General features: G+C 39.2%; 1 protein-coding gene across 1 annotated transcript in view; it reads left to right on the forward strand.

Moving 5' to 3' along the window:
* The window catches only part of slc24a4b (solute carrier family 24 member 4b), a gene marked incomplete at both ends in the record, with an annotated part of 41,292 nt that extends 27,072 nt beyond the window's left edge, over positions 1 to 14,220 (forward strand). The window contains 11 exons of the mRNA XM_079256044.1: positions 499 to 573; positions 756 to 781; positions 1,774 to 1,827; positions 4,835 to 4,986; positions 9,146 to 9,315; positions 9,471 to 9,612; positions 11,640 to 11,806; positions 12,368 to 12,482; positions 13,175 to 13,287; positions 13,362 to 13,427; positions 14,071 to 14,220. Coding sequence (XP_079112170.1) covers positions 499 to 573; positions 756 to 781; positions 1,774 to 1,827; positions 4,835 to 4,986; positions 9,146 to 9,315; positions 9,471 to 9,612; positions 11,640 to 11,806; positions 12,368 to 12,482; positions 13,175 to 13,287; positions 13,362 to 13,427; positions 14,071 to 14,220 — 1,230 coding nt within the window. The remainder of the gene's footprint in view (positions 1 to 498; positions 574 to 755; positions 782 to 1,773; positions 1,828 to 4,834; positions 4,987 to 9,145; positions 9,316 to 9,470; positions 9,613 to 11,639; positions 11,807 to 12,367; positions 12,483 to 13,174; positions 13,288 to 13,361; positions 13,428 to 14,070) is intronic.
* Between the last annotated feature and the right edge of the window lie 2,596 nt (positions 14,221 to 16,816).

Here is a 16,816-nt window from a genome sequence, read left to right on the forward strand (position 1 = left end):
AGGAGTAGCGTGCCAAACTTTGACAGAATAATATATGATTTTAAAAAACAGGATCTCTGTGGGCATTCACAGTAATCGGGAATGCAAAGGAGTATTCTGGAAAACATCAACCAATTTGGGGCAAAACCATGAAATGAGAAGCTCCTGTTAATAGGGGGGCCTGAGTCTCGCGGTTGGTATAAAACCCCAAATATATCAGGGCTTTGTTGATTCTTGAGGTGATGAGGTGTTTGACTTGATTGACTCTGTCATGGCTCCACTGGCAGTGTTGTGTGTAAGGGGTGTTTCTCAGTTAGTTGCTGCAATGTTGCCTTAAACCTCCTCTACGCTATTTTAAATTATGACCATTTTAAAGCAATTGCTTATCTTAATAACTCCACCCACAAGCTTATTTTGAAAAAATAAATGCTTTTGAATAGTTTTGTGGCCCTTAAATTCTCTGGAACCTAATGGCGTGCATATAGAATACATTAAATAATTGTCGTGTGCTGATTTCAGGTGGTGATGCTGACCTGGTGGGCTGTTTTCAGGGACTCCTTCTACTATATCCTGTCTGTCGTGGCTTTGATTGCAGTAAGTGGCATTTTATATTTATTTATATATATATATATATATATATATATATATATATATATATATATATATATATATATATATATATATATAATTTATTTTAGTGTGTGTAGATATTTTTTTCCTTCAAATCTAAAAAGTCTTTTTTTTTTTTTTTTCTTTTTTCCTCCCACTTTTTTCAGTTCATCTATGATGAAAAAATAGTCTGGTAAGTGGCTTTTTTATTTTAATCTTTGTCTTATGATGATGACAAAATATGTTCATAAATAAAAAAACAAACTTTTGTAAAATTCCTCGGTTGCTTTGTTTAATGCTTTTATTTGAGGGCTTTAAAACCAGTTTAAAATGGATGTTGTTGTAACCGACTTGACTCTGTTACGCTCTGCTTTTCCACTCAGCTGTAGAATTTGAGTGTTGCGACTGAGTCGTAGAGCTCACATAGCACTGGAAATCTCCGGCTAAATATAACCCACGTTTAGCTCAAGCAGTTTAACTCCTTATGTAATTTGTGGGTAACAGAAACGACTGTAAATGTGTAAGGCGCACAATATAAATCCACAGATCATGTAAAGATGACAAACTTCTGTTGCTGGGTGGCAATTCAATGCAAATGTTTTCGACTGGTTTTTATCTAAACAATTTATTTTGACATCTACTCTATAATATAGTTAATAAGTTCAGGATGATTATTCAACCCAGTACCAATGTCTGTAAAAATTTGAACACTGATTTTTAAATAAGAAAAGTGTAAATTTTAACATGACATATCATGCCAAACACCTGTCTGGGAGTTTCAGGTCATATCCATCCAAAACAAATGACAAATTCTTCCAGTGAAGAATATTACTTTCAGTAGTATTGTCAATTAAGAGGAGATGGAGGAAAATCCCAGTATGACTAACTAGATAAGCTATGCTTTAGAATGTAACTAAATTTTAACCTGGCTATTCATAATTTGTCATGAGTTAGTCCTCCTCTCAAAATAAAACAAATCTGTAAGCTGGAGTCACTAATTTCAACATTTTTTTTTTCTTTTAGTCAGGTTTTGTTTAAGTTTACAAATTATTTTCAGTCATTACTCCAAAAAATTCGCTCTGCAACAAACATGAGCTGAAATCTCCTCACTTTCACTGTAAAATGAGGCGGATCTGAATTAGACCTAAACTTGTTTTACTTTTTTTTCTTCTCTCTTCCCATCAGGTGGGAGAGTTTGGTGCTGGTTGTCATGTATGCAGGATACATCCTTGTTATGAAGTGAGTTCTACTTATCTTTAATGATTCTTATTTAATCAGGCATGCTCACTTACATTTTCTGCTTCACACTCTTCCCCATACACACACACATCTGAGTTGATGAGTGTAAACTGTTTTGCCACAAGAGGATGGCAGGTTTCCAACTGGAGGGGAGTGTCCCATTCATGTCCCCTCCCCAGATCGAGGAAAATTACTTTTCTACTTGAAGCCTTGCACACTGCTGATCACGCACTTAAACTGCAAATATGTGTGCTTTTCACAATGTCTTTTATTTGTGATTTTAGGTCAGCTTTGCTTTTACCAAACTCAATTTCAGCCCTTTTGTTCACACATTATTGCTTGACAACAGAAAACCTGGATTGCTATCCCTCCATTCCTCTTCTATTTATCTTTTAAATCATACCATTTTGCAGTGCAAGCACACTCCATTAGGCTACATTTGTGTCTTTAAAGAATAATACAACCAAGCTGTCGTGTGCTGCAGTCTCTGTCCAGCTGGTAATCTGTGTTACACTCAGCAGCAGCCTGCTCTCTCCCTGCCGTGAGAGTTTAATCTTTCTCCCTCCGCAGCGGCTAAGAGCACAGGCTTAACCAGATCACTCCTCTTCTTTCTCATTTGGAGGAATAAGTGCTTACTTTAGGATATGCTGTCATGTCTCTGTTCTCCAAAAATATCTACTGGCCATTTTGAGCTGTTCTAGTCAAAATGGAGAAGAGTGCACGATGTACAGCTCCAAAGTGACCCCCCCGCCCCCCTCAGGACTCAGATGCTAAAGTTACATATCTCCTCCCTGTGCTGCTGGATAAAGTTGTTGAAAAAATTATTCATGCTGTGAACATCATGAGCATGTAACTTGTTTGTATTGCAAATAAGATGGTTTTTGTCTTCTAAAACTGATCTTTTTTTTATGTTTCTTGTCTAACAATCAAGCAGGATAATTGCAAACTTTAAAATAGGCTCGCCGTATGTTTCAGGATTGATTTCTAAGATTCTTTTAATTATTAGAAAATCTGTTAATGGTCTTGGGCCTTCTTATTTTACTGACCTTCTCTTAAACTATGAGCTGTTGTAGATATTGAGGTCCTCTGTCCTCTTAATTGTTCCTAAAGTCAGGTTTAAAACCTACAGCGAGGCCCTCATCTGTGGAACAGCCTGCCAGAAAAGCTCAAGACTGCAGAGACTGTTGATTCTTTTCTAAAAGACTGTGGACTATTTAGCTTTGAACTGAATCTTAATTGTAGTCATTTGTTATTTTATTTAGTTTTACATAGTTGTTTTTCAACTGATATGTAGTTTAATCTATTTTGAATTGAACTTTTTTGTATTTTAAACTCCAGTGTTTTCCTCATGGGGACCCACCACGCTGGGTCTGCAGGGTTGCCCTGTCCGGATGACTCTGGGGGTCCTGCAGTGCAGCCCCATGGTTGTGGTGGGGGCTTAAACTTTCTTTTTATGCAACACTAAAGCTTTTTGTCTGAGACATAAAATGTACCTGCAGTTCTGAACAGCCCAACAAATGAGACAAAATAACTGATCCAGATATCACTAAACAACATTGTTGTTTAGTGATATCCGCCCCAGAACTAATACTTGAACTTTTTGACATCATTATGAAGCAAAATAAAATCTCCAGTATTTTCATACCTCCATTCAGTAAGCTTCTCTTGTGCAAACTATTTAGTTTCACCTTGGATCTCACCTCACACTTTGATCTGAAACCTGCAGGGCGGAGGCTCTACAGGAGTCTGCAGGTTCTAGATATGTGTGTGGCCACACCTGAAAATGCAAAAACTGCATGTAAAAATTGTTTTGATGGGTAGTTTTAACCATCGTAAGCATGTTTTAGACTAGACTGGCACCAGCTGGGTGGAAAATTATGTGCACAACCTTGTAGCTTGTACACTTTTTTTGTTATAAGTTGCCAACTCAAACATGGATTCCCCTCAAAATGTCAGTAAAGCATTTTCAATGACTACTTTCATATTGCCCAACAATGTTGTTTTTCTTTCCCCTCACCAAAGGAGAAAACCTGACGTGTGTTACAGTGGAGACCACATTGCCTGTACAGCTGTAGCTGTGCTGACTCAGTGCCCCAGAGCTTTTATAAAAATAAGAAACTTCCATGACCAGTTTCCACTGACCACTCCACTAATGTTTCTGATTTGTTATTGCAGCTGAGGAATGACATAACTGTCACTGAAGATGTGGAAATGGTTATGCGCCAGTTGTCCTGAAACAGTTTTTAATGCTTATAAGGCAGATATGTAGCAGTTTTGCATGCGTGCAGCAGTTTTGCTGGCTGTGCATTACACTGAAGTTGCCATTACAGCAACACATCCATTAGCAAAGCCCTGCAGGTTCCATGGTACAGTAGTATGTCTATTATACCAACGACAACTAGAGTCCAAAAATTAAAGAGCCACTAGCCTGCATTTCTCTTACCAGCAGCATATAACTGAAGTGGACATGTGCTCATGTGTTGAAAGAAATAAAGGATATTTGTAAACCAGCAGTAGTCAGAAAAACAATGCAATGAAATTCTCTTTCAGGGTTTGGAAAAAAAAAATGGCATTGATTTCGGCTCCATAATTTAGTGTATATAACAAACTAACAGTGCTGAATCCTATTATTGATCAAAGTTCACATATAATCTGAGCATTTTTGGGACAGGAACAGCTCCTGTGAGGGTAATTTCTTTTGTCTATTCTGCTCATTGTTCAGAGGGAGCACTGTTCTTTCTGCTTTTATCCAGCTAAACGGTACCTGAATGGTCTCACTGAAGTTGTTGCTTATGAAAATCTTGCACTTGCACAGTAGGAACACTTTCCTCTACTTCAGTGCTGAACATGTCTATTGTGTATTGTGTAACACTGATGCTATTTCTATTAGGTGGACCACTTGAAAATTCAACTCAAAATGGTGATTTAGTAATCATGTTTTAAAATTGTTCCCTTCAGGAGCTGTTCCATTATCTCTAATTTGGTGATAATGTTGTTTGTTTCTTAGATTCAACTCCAGCATGCAGAAGTTTTTCACAGGGAAGGCTAACAAAAATGTGGCCAACGGTAATGCGGCAGGCAGCAGTGAGATGGAGGACGGTAATACTTGTTATGACTATGTTTGGGATGACGACCCGTCATTGCCTTTACTCACAGCAGGTAAGGTTAATCAGACAGGCTGGGCATCCATGAAATGGCTGATTTGAGTCTGAATCTCTGGACGATTGAGGACATTACCTCTGTTGCAGGGTCTGTGGCTTCAATCTCTGCTCCTCTCTGCCGACCTAACTTGAACTGCTTCAGCTAATACTGTATTCTTCTGGAAAGTTGGCTAAGAGAGTTCAGTGTTTTAACAGTTAATCATACTTCCTTGTTGATGGAGATCAGTGCTACTGTCATTTGTCTCCAGACAAAATGAAGTTGACACACCATGTAGGTGAATTCTGTGTGGCTGATTATTTTTCCCCCTTTAATAATTCCAAATAATATTCTATTAGACATAGTTGGAAAGCCTGATAAGTCAGCCACTGTGGTTGAATTGCTCACAATGGCACAAACTGCATCCTCAAGCTGAATGATTCTGTTGGGTTGAGGTCTGTACCTATGTGGGTGGGGGGGGGGTCATTCTATTATTTTCCAAGATTCTGGACATCCTTTGATTTGACCCTGGCTTTGTGAGAAGTATGTTCATCCTTTAAAGAGGGAGTTAGATCCTTAATCCTGGAGCATAAGATTGACACTGGCTCCAGAAACTCTGTTAGCTGCCAGTCATAGACCAGAATCGCACACACACACTCACGGCAAATCTAAATCTCAAGACAAAAGTAAATACAAACAGTAGAATATTGCAGGTGATCTTTTTTTTTTTTTTTTTTCTTTCTTTTCCCTCCTGACTTCACGTCATAATCTCGGGGCACTTTACAGACACATCAGTTCAAGCCAATTCATAATAGCCTAGCTAATAGAAACCACCTGATTGCACTGAAACTTAACTTTGATCCAATCCCCTATCCTGAGCATGCATGAGGCGACAGTGGGAAGGAAAACTTTCTTTTAACAGGAAGGCAAAACCTCCAGCTGAACCTGTCTCAGGGAGGGCAGCCATCTGCCTCGACAGGAAAACCAGATCAACATGCACCGCTGTGCTTTTTTTTCAAGAAGGCCTGTTTCTTTTGGCACATTTTTGTAGAGACACTACCTACACATGTAGTAGTGTTTACTCATTCAACATAAGCACAATTCTTACAAGTTATATCTTGCTCTAATGGTGAGTAATCAGGCTTTTCAACAATGTAGCTGTAATTCAAAACAAATATGCATTATTAAAGGAGAGAAATGACCAACTAACCATGAAGTTCCTTACTGTTTGTGCTGCTTTTTGTTGCAGCCTGAGTATGGCAAATTGTAAACAAGTTCCCAGCTAGTCAGAAGTAACTATGCTAACTGGCTGCAAGCAAAATGACATTTACAATAATGTCAAACTTATTTTTTTCTTTTTTTTTTAATGCTGCAGTTTTTTTTCTTCTTCAAAAGCTGTAGTTCTCTTAGCACTAGAAAGTACATTGCTTGAAATAGGAAAACTACTATAAATGTATATTTCAGATGTTAAAAGTTTAAACTATACTGTGCAGGAGTCTTTTAAAATACCTTTTATGTTCTGTTAGTTGAATTCTGAGCCACAGTCCACCATTTCTTCTTTTCCCATCTTCATCCTGCTTAAATATTTCTAATCAATGACATTTAACCCTTCTGAAAGATTGAACTCTTTCCACTTTGGCTGCATTAGTGCTAACATGCCTGTCTGTTTAGCCTTACTAAACTTATTCTTGCTCATAGTCTGTGTTCTGCTGCTGTGTGCCAGTTTATTTGCTGCTTGCATCCTACTTTTCTTCTGCCAGTCTCTGGAGCATAGACCTTCTCACTCCTGAAGTGGTAATGAATTTCACAAGAGGAAATGTTTGTGTTGGCTCTGTTTACACAGCTAATTTATGTGCATTGGTGCATGCATAATAAGCCAAATTAAGGCCGAGTTAAACTAATAAGTGTACTGTAGAACTTGTTTTATTCCCTATACACTACATCTCAAAGCTAATTCCCAGAAAAGGCAAAGGTGGCATTACAGGCTGCCGATAAAGCATTTTTTTATCTGACTAAAGACTGACCATTTGTTATTGTCGGGCACTTTTTGAACTGGCTGAAGGTAAATCTTTAGTCATAGATTTTGAAATCAATCTTAGCCAGCGCATAAATATTCACAACTGGTAAGTAAACTTCAAAGCTGCACCAGGCAATTTGAGAAAGCCATTTGAATTTCAGTTCCCAGAAATCAAATGAACTTTGCAAAACACATGCTTAAGAAACCTAGCTGGTACTGCATGCAGTGTCCTCCTCACTGAAGGGACGATGGGAGGAATACATCAGAAGTCAAATGTTTTTACTCATTTCCATCTGGACTCTGCTCCCACTTGAATGTAGAGTCTATATGATAGAACAAGTGGGGTATTTTAACCATGCTATGATATTGTGATTAATGTGTTGGCAAAAATGAGAGCTTTCTTTTATAGATGTAGGTGCACTAATCCTTTCCTGTTACTGTAGTCCACAAAGCTTAACTGTTCATAATGCACCACATAAAGCAATAACATGATCGATGCTAAGAGACTGTCAACAAGTACACAGAGGCACATGTATCAATATAATTAAATCATAACTACTTAGCATGCAATAATTTTAATATTAAATACTTTTCATGTATGTACTGGAGAAATTTTCCTTAGCGAGACTGATCCAAGATGGTGTTTTTGTGTTCTGCATTTATTCGGGCTAAGTTCCAAACTGAACGTAGTTCAAAAGCCTAAACATTTTTAAAGTGATCAGATATGATTTTTAAGGTTTTCACGGCTCTCTGTCTGCGATGGACTGGCGAGCTGTCCAGGGTGTACCCTGCCTGTCCCCCAAAGCCGGCTGGGATAGGCTCCAGCTTCCCCGCGACCCTGAATTGGAATAAGCGGTTCGGAAAATGAATGAATGAATGAATGGCTCTCTGTGTTCACATGAAGTAAATTTAACTGAACACTAATTTGAGACACTTGCCTAATTATTGCTGGGATTGGCTCCAGGGTCCTTTTGACCCTCAATAGGACTAAGCAGTTAAGAAACTGGATGAATGGATGGCGTTAAAGATATGTTCACACAAAACTATTGCCTGGTACAGCTGGAATATAGACAATGATTACATATAGATAAAGATAATCATTTGCATTAGTAGATCTTAAGACTGGTTTCTTCTGTGTAACATTACTGGGTTTGTTACCATCCAGGGGACAAAACTGTAATTGGCACTTTATAGGATTTCTTAAATGTACTTTGAGTTTTTTATTTGTACATTCTTGACTTAATATTTTATAGCTCAGTTTTGATGTAGGTTTATCAAAGCTTAGCTTCTACTTTCCTTACCCGACAATGCCAGCGTGACTCTAGTTAGTTTACTGGGTTCAAAATGCAATCCAATGTAAACCTGCACCATTTAACAGACGACAACCACTACAACAGAAGCTGGAAAATAGTCAGGCGTGCCAGGATCTTGTGATTCCTGAGTACATTTTAAAGGTTAGTTTTTGTAATGTAGCAAGCAGAGAAACGTTGTAGAAACTGTTTCACAGTCTGTGACAGATTTTCATTCATAGTTCAAAATAAGGAAATCCAGAATTTCCAGCTAATGGCCCACGCTAAGCTGCTGTCACATTTCTGAGTAACTGCACAGCCTGATGCACATCTGTGTTTTTACGTGACATATACATACAGGCGACTGTTCGATGCATGCATTTAGGTTTTTTATGAAGTTTTAAGAGATAAGACTTATGACACGGGATCAGAGTTGTGCGTTTAAACGGAACTACAGAGACTTTGTCTTTGACTCACGGGACCAGTTAGTCCTCAACTTTAGTCTTTAGTGGTCTGGATCCACAATCTTCTGCTCTTACTAAAGGGCTTTGATCCTTCTTGGAATTTTTAATGTTTTTCTATCCATCTTTGTAAACGATTGACATTAACTTATTGCTTTGTCATCAGCTGAAATGAGTGCTACTTTCTGTCCCTTGGTTGTACATGCACCAGTAATGTTGCACAGATATCCCTCCTTCTGGTGTAAACTGTAACGCCAAAGACCACAAAATGGTGTAGATTGGTTTTTAATACAGCCCAGTAGTCTTTGTTACCACAGACCAATCTACAAAGATCAATGAATAACTCTGTGGAGGGTCTAATGTTCAGCTTGTTTGAATTTTGTATCTTAAATATGACCCTCAACTTTCTTCAGTCAAGCCAAGCAAACCTTACAGCCGCGGCTCAGTGGTGATGGTGGATGAGATGATGAACGAAAGCCCGTCAAAGTTCAGGTTTCCAGAGGCAGGCCTCCGTGTGATGGTTACCAGCCACTTTGGACCCAAAACCCGTCTGCGCATGGCTAGTCGCCTCATCATTACAGAGGTACAGCAGGCTGTTGCTGCAGTCATTAGTTTGTTAGCAGAAATTATCTAGTTATTTGGTTTCTGTAAAGCGTTGAAAAACCAAGAGGGATTTTCTTATGTAGTGGCAAAGTGGTGGCTTGTGTGCTCTTTGACTTAGTTTCTTTTTTCTGAAAGCGCCAGAAGTTGGTGCAAGCGGCCAATGGTGTGGAGACACAAGTTATTGATGGGAAAGTTGAAATTGAGAATGGAAACGTACCAGAAGACAAACCCACTGAGGCGGAGGAAAATGACACCATCTCACCGTTTCGTCTTCCAAGTAAGTATTTTTGTGTTGTTTGTAATTGAGAAATATTTTAGTCAAATAAAAGATCTGAACCGGGCATACTGGTCATGTTTCAAAACTATTTATGCTCCCATAGGTACTCATTTGAAGGACTTGTAGAGGACTGATTGAGGGTTTCAATTGTTTTAGTAGTTATGTTTTTGCTTCAGCAGTTTTTTGATATCCATACTCAAATTAGTGACATCTCAATCTACAGCTAATGATCACCATCTTTGACAGCTCAAAGTGAGGCTGTCTTTTTTATCAGTCAGCGGCTGCTGATGTGAAAAGGCGCTGATTTCTTATGGAATGGAGCAATTCATCTAAGTGTTTGGTAGTGATCAGGCTACAAATGAAGTCGAGCTCCATTATAAAGGAGAAAGCTGCAGTTTGTGGCTTCTCAAAGGGCCAGTTCCTTTCACAAGTAAAGATTGTAAAAGGATGACCTCTGTAAAAAGATAATTCTGTCTACAAACCATCTAACAAATGAAAGAATCCTGAAGTCTGTAACTCAGACTAGGAGGCAACAAATAATGAACGGAAGTGATCAGAGGGCGCTGAGGAAGGGGGGCATTAAAGATGATCAAATTTCTATGGCAACAAAAACTACATTAATGTTGGAACGCTTGTGAGAACCTTCAGAGATTTTTATTTTTATATATCCCGCTAAGAGATGAGATCTCTTCTCCCATGGAGTCCTGGTCAATGTAACTATCTCCATCATGGATGTTGAGTCCTGAAGCCCTGTGCAAATACCATCCTTATAACTTAAAAAGGGAAAACATTTCTTTTTGCAGTAATCGGAAACAGTTTTCTGCTAAGATAAAACTACACCATGTTTAAAAGAATAGTTAAATGAACATATTAACTCTCGAAACGTTTTGCATATCCTTCTGAGTAATGAAATCATTCTCCTGAATAGACCTCAGCGATACGTTGTCACCACTGACGAGCAGTTTGGGTTGAAAAGTAAAATGCAGGGCCCTGCATTTTTAGTATACGTGCCAAACATTGCAGGTTTGTTGCGGAACTGCAACATCTGGTTATTTTCTAGTGGGTGAGACGGGTGCTCTTATGGATGACCCCTCAGACTGAAAGACTGAAAAACTGTAAGATGGTTGCATGGTGGGGAAAAGACGATTAAACTATCTTCTTCACACTGATGATCTGGTCATTATATCAGCCTGTACTCTGCAGACCTGTAACAACTGCTGAGTTTGTTCAGAACATGGGGAGCAGTATGACATCATGTTTAACCCTAGGAAGAATGCTGTGATGGTGGTGCGAACTTAAGAACTGTGGAAGTCAGCTTCTTCCCTGACAAAACAGAGACTGTTTTGGAAAAAGTCAAATACCTGAGTCACATGATCAGGGGTGATCACCCTGATACTGACATACAGAGGCAGTATTGTAAATTAAATGCGCAAGTGAATATGCTCACATGAAAATTTGGAATGTGTTTACCTTGTATAAAGCCTACTGTACATCACTCACACATGTAGACACCTGTGGTGCAGATAAACACAAGCCAAATTTAGTAAGCTCCAGACTGCACACAACGATGCTTTTAGAATCTTATTGAAAGTCCTGCGCTAGACCAGTGCCAGCTTGATGTTTGTGCAGAATAACGTGCCCACATTAAATACTTTGATGAGAAACTTTAATAAATTGATGAGACTCATGAACTCGCAAATTGAAATTATTTTGGTCTCTGTAAGACCTGAGCAGAGTAACATTAAGTACAGTCCTGTGCTCTGGAGGCACTGAAGATCGTGCGTATATGGACTACGTTTATAGTATTCTGTCTGTGTTGTTATGGACTTTGAGTCTGAAATCATATATTTTACAGGGGTTTTATCATACTGCATGGACATATATATTGTGAAATGTAAATTAGTACAAGGACTTAAATGTGTGTAAATTAATGGTTGGTAAAGCAAACAAAGAAAATGGCCTTTGGTAGCAGTCTTTCCTATCACACACATCTGACACTGCTGACTGTATTAATGTTTTTCCTTCAGGGGGAATCGGCAGCAAGTTTAAGTGGCTGCTCTCATGGCCTCTGCTTCTGCTGCTCTACTTGACCATCCCAAACTGTGCCAAGCCTCGTTGGGAGAAATACTTCATGCTATCTTTTGTCCTGTCTACCGTTTGGATTGCTGTCTTCTCCTATTTCATGGTCTGGATGGTATGGTTTTTTTTTTTCTCTTCATTTTTTAATTTAGATTTTGCTCCAATTCTACTGAGCAGTGCTATTTCAACTCCGATGCTTGCATTTAATTTCACTTAACTGTTGTGCAGACATGAAGACTACTTTTAAAAATGGAGGGCAGGACATTGTACCCTTCTTGCAGGCACACCCTCTCATGCTAATATTAAACAGCCATAGAAGTGGTGTTTGTCAGGAAAGGATTGTTGTGATATACAGGAACTTGACAAAAACATCACATTTCAAACAATATATTAATGTCATTGTTGAAAATGTACACATCCTTAATCCTGGCACTTTAAGATAACACATTTACTATCTTAAAGGATAAATGAAGCAAACTTTTTAGTTTATATTAATGGGGAAACTAAATGGAGCCATGTGCAACAAAATATGTAAACCAGGGCCATAAATGTCAGTAAATCACATGAATAAATGGTCTCTGCAGAATTGAGCTGCTTATCTGCATCACTGTCAGTATGGGGCCATTTTAAATGCATGTTATGAGAAATTGTGCTGACTCTTCTCGTACATCTACAGGTAACTATAATTGGCTACACTTTGGGAATCCCAGATGTCATCATGGGTATCACATTTCTGGCAGCAGGCACAAGCGTTCCAGACTGCATAGCTAGTCTCATCGTGGCTCGGCAAGGTACAGCATTCCCAATTTCAGACTGAATGGAACTATAGGAACAACTCTGTGGTGTGTTAGTATATTTTCTGATACCACCCCCCACCTGCAGTATCTGTTACTGCTTTTTTGTCATTAAAAAATCTTTAGGTCCTTTTGAGATTCTTTACTTCATTTGATTGTCATTGATTTTTCTCAACATTTTCAGATTCTACTTGTGTCGATTTATGAGCAGAATAGCAAATGCATATGTGAGGGTGATGGGGTTCACTTTTAAAATGAACCAGAACATTCACACTTCTAGCTAGTTTGAAAACTTTTAATGTTCAGTCTTATAGTAAATGCACAATGTTGTGATTTAGGTTCAAGTTCTTGTGTTTATATATACATATATATACACACGATATGAATAAAATATCTGTCTCCTCTGTGCACAGACACAAACTGAGTTTGAACGTACTTTTACAAAGTATTCCAAAGGAGAACAGAGGAAAGAGAAACTGTTGCAGAGCTGTTTATAGATATTACAGTGCACAGTGTATTCAGCTGCTTTCCCAGCTGAATAAGTTCCTCCAGAGTTTCTGAAGATTCAGAAGATAAACTAGTTGAGGGAAAAAAAAAACCCCAAAAAACTTTAACCTGAATATGGAGAGGAAATGTGTATATAAAACAAAATGTTCTTTTTTTCTTTCCACTGTTTGTTTTGGTTTCAGGTTTGGGTGACATGGCGGTGTCCAACACTATTGGTAGCAATGTATTTGATATTCTAGTGGGACTTGGAGTTCCCTGGGCGATACAGACCATGTGCGTCAGCTACGGATCAGAGGTAAGTTTGTTTGCCTGTTCAGAATAAGCGGTAAGGGCTGCAAATGAGTTGCTGATTTCATGATTTTGTTTCAGGTGATGATTAACAGTCGGGGGTTGGTGTACTCAGTGGTGCTTCTGCTGGGATCTGTGGCGCTAACGGTGAGCATACACTACGAAGCTAAGCATGGGGAGGGTATCGTCGCGACCACTCTCAAAGATCTGATTGGCTGGAGCAACACCATACATGTTTTGACCAAAAAATGATCAATAATACCTTTGCTCAGTAAACTTGTATGGTATTTTGTTGCAATCGGAAGTTTCAAGTAAAAAGTATCTTGTATTTTTTAGGCTTCAAATCATAATTTCCCCATTTAACCAATTATGACCGAACACTGCTTAAACATTATCTTAACAAATAAGTTTATTGCTGAATTATCAATTAGATGTCATGCTTAGCTACATATTACTCATAGCAATAGCTCTGAAACCTCAGCTGTGCAGAGCAACAAATTTTCCAGCTTTGTATTTTAAAAAAAAGTTTAGACTCAAAGAAGTAAATGGGAAAAGACTATATCTGAGGGTTTTAAGTTTCCATTGTGATGTTGTTGCCCTGAATGGGGGAAAAAGGCACAACCTTTTATTTTAACGTATTGCTCCCATTAATATTTCTGCTGATCTGCAGATGAGGTATATGCCTTGTGTTCAGTAGGGTATTCATTTAGTCATTTTCCTTTGCTCACACTGTCTAATCTCATACACAGCAGAATCCTTTTGTGATGTTTGGCTTTATTCCCATTTGCAGGTGTTGGGGATTCACCTGAACAAGTGGCGGCTGGATTTCAAGCTGGGCATGTACGTCATCATCTTGTACGCCGTTTTCCTCTGCTTCTCCATCATGATAGAATACAACGTCTTCACTTTTGTCAACCTGCCCATGTGCATGGAGGAGTAAAGCACAGCAGCATGCTTCAATACCAAAACCTCAATGCTCCCGTAGCGCCCAGTGTTTTTTTTTCTTTTTTTTTTTTCTTCTTTTTCACATTTTCCTTCATTAATACTGGACCTATGTGATGATTGTTTTTCTCCTTGCTTGCACTCTTTCTTTGAAATCTTCTAGTTTGAAATATGAATCTAATTTCCATATGAGGCAGCGCACTATAAGAGTGGACTCACATAAAGAATTGTCTCCACATCACATGGTGCCAGTTCTGTTTTTTTTTTTTTTTGTTTTTTTTAAAATGCCCATTAATGCAGGCGTTGCGTGTTTCTGCAGTATTTTTTTTTCTTTCTCTCTGCGCCTGCTAACTTTCTACCCATCCAGCATGCCTTTTAGATGTTGGGGACCTTCAGAATCATAAGTGCCCCTGTTGATTGTCGGTGTGTTTTTCAATGTTCACATTGTAGATTCTCACACCATTTCTAAAGCCTTTCCACAAACCAAATCAGTATATCAAGGAAAAAAAATCATCTAACTACAATTCCTGATTCCAATCAAAGCCCTTTCATATTGTAGTGAGAACTCTCCTGAAAGTCATTCCTAAAAGATTTACTGAGTTACCACAGTGTCCTAAGAAAGCCCTTGTAGGTGGGGGTCTTGTCCTTGGCAGCTCGCCTTCTCCAGCTTAGACCTGCATCCCCTGGCATGGCCTTTGGCATCAGGGAGCAGATACTGTTCGTGCTTCAATCATCCCGTGCGACCCTCAACCGCTTGATCGAACCTGCTTTATTTTCTTAGACCTTTTTGCTGGGACACTTTGTGTCAAGATGTATCGCAGTCCAGGTCAGCTGACTGCGAGGGTGTTATGCATCTGCACCAGTGCACAATGTAAATTTGTAAACACTTTTTTTTTTTTTTTTTTCTTTTGTATTTATTTTTTTTCAAAACAAAGTTTTGTCTAGTTTGAAAAATGGAGAGCTTGTTGCAAATATCGGACATTGCTTGTTTTTCACTGAAACAAATTGCACATGGAAATGCTTTTCTTGCTTCATTGTGAGATTTTAGCCTCTCGGAGGTCTGTGGCTGGAGATGGTAACGACTCCTCTCTGGCATGATTTTTCATTCAGCATTGGGTTGTTCCTCTTTTTCCTCTGCACAAGTTCAGACAGAAAAAAAAAAAAAAAGAAAAGGAAAACTGGCTCCACATCTGTCGGATGCAAGTTACCATCATCAGATGACGTATTCTCATTTAAAGATGGCAGCAGTATGAAGGTAGTTGAGCAAATGCAAAGAAACTAGATGGTTCTTGACACTGTCTGTTGTAACGCTCTCTGGCCAGTAGGGGCTACTGCAGCCCCTCTACCAGTGCAGAGGTGGCAATCACAACTGTCGGTTATCAGGGATTCTTGGAGATGAACAACTCCAGGAGGTGGTGATGGTGTATTGATTTTTGATTTACATGTAGATATTGCACTTTAACAGCCGTCCTGTCATTCTGAATCAACTAGTGCTTCCTTCTGTGTGTGTGTGTGTGTGTGTGTGTGTGTGTGTGTGTGTGTGTGTGTGTGTGTGTGTGTGTGTGTGTGTGTGTGTGTGTGTGTGTGTGTGTGTGTGTGTGTGTGTGTGTGTGTGTGTGTGTGTGTGTGTGTGTGTGTGTGTGTGTGTGTGTGTGCGCGCACAAGAGAACACTGCGTGCGTGCGTGTGTGTGTGTGCAAGAGAACACTGCGTGCGTGTGTGTGTGTGCTCAGTTTGGGCCCAAGTATGTTTCTTACACAGGCCTCTCGATTCTCAAAACGGACTGGAACCTCATTGACAACGTGAGCACACCCGTCTCTGTCTGCAGTGCATGCTGGGACTTAAAACACAGCCCCTCCACAGCACAGTGAAAACACTGAGGGCTTCCGGGTGTCTCCATGGAAACTGCCTGGCTCACTTTACAAAAATCGGCAGCTAAGAGCACTGCGATCCAGACTTTGACATCATGCAAAAACCCCTGTGAGAAGTCAACGAGAGGTGCAGAGACTAAAACTACAGCGCGAGTGTTTGTGCGTGCGTGTGTGTATGTGTGTGGGGAGTGTTAAGTGTTGAAAATATTCCCCTGCCAGTTCATTGGTAGAGGGTCCTTGTATATGCAATCTAAATGTAAAGAATTTAAGTAACAAAAGGCCCCTGCAAGGTTGCCATATAAGACGGGGCATCCCGTGGAGACGTGACGTCAGTTTGTCTAGTAGTACTTAATGTGTGAGCTCACAGCTGTGTGACAGCCGACAAACTGGGCGTAAAACATGGACATGACTGGAGCAGTAGCTCTTTGGGAAAGCTGTCTTCCCTCAACACATATTCCTTTTTTTTTTTTTTTCTTTTTTTTTTCCACAAATTTAATTTATTTTTAGTTGTTTGGTCTATCTCCACTCTTGCACAAGGGCATTAACTTCTCACCAACCCTGACTAAAAGAGCAGAGGGAGAACTGGATGAATGAGTGGACAATTCTCCACAAACTGTTCAGAGAGCTTAAGTTCTTTGTGTTTTGGGTCATTTTTCTTTCTGGGAAGAAGGCATGTCAGTACTGTACTTTAGTTGATTCAGAATGTGCAGTATTAAGATTTTTT

The sequence above is a fragment of the Telmatherina bonti genome, assembly GCF_933228915.1.
Source record: "Telmatherina bonti genome assembly, chromosome: 16".
NCBI lineage: Eukaryota > Metazoa > Chordata > Actinopteri > Atheriniformes > Telmatherinidae > Telmatherina > Telmatherina bonti.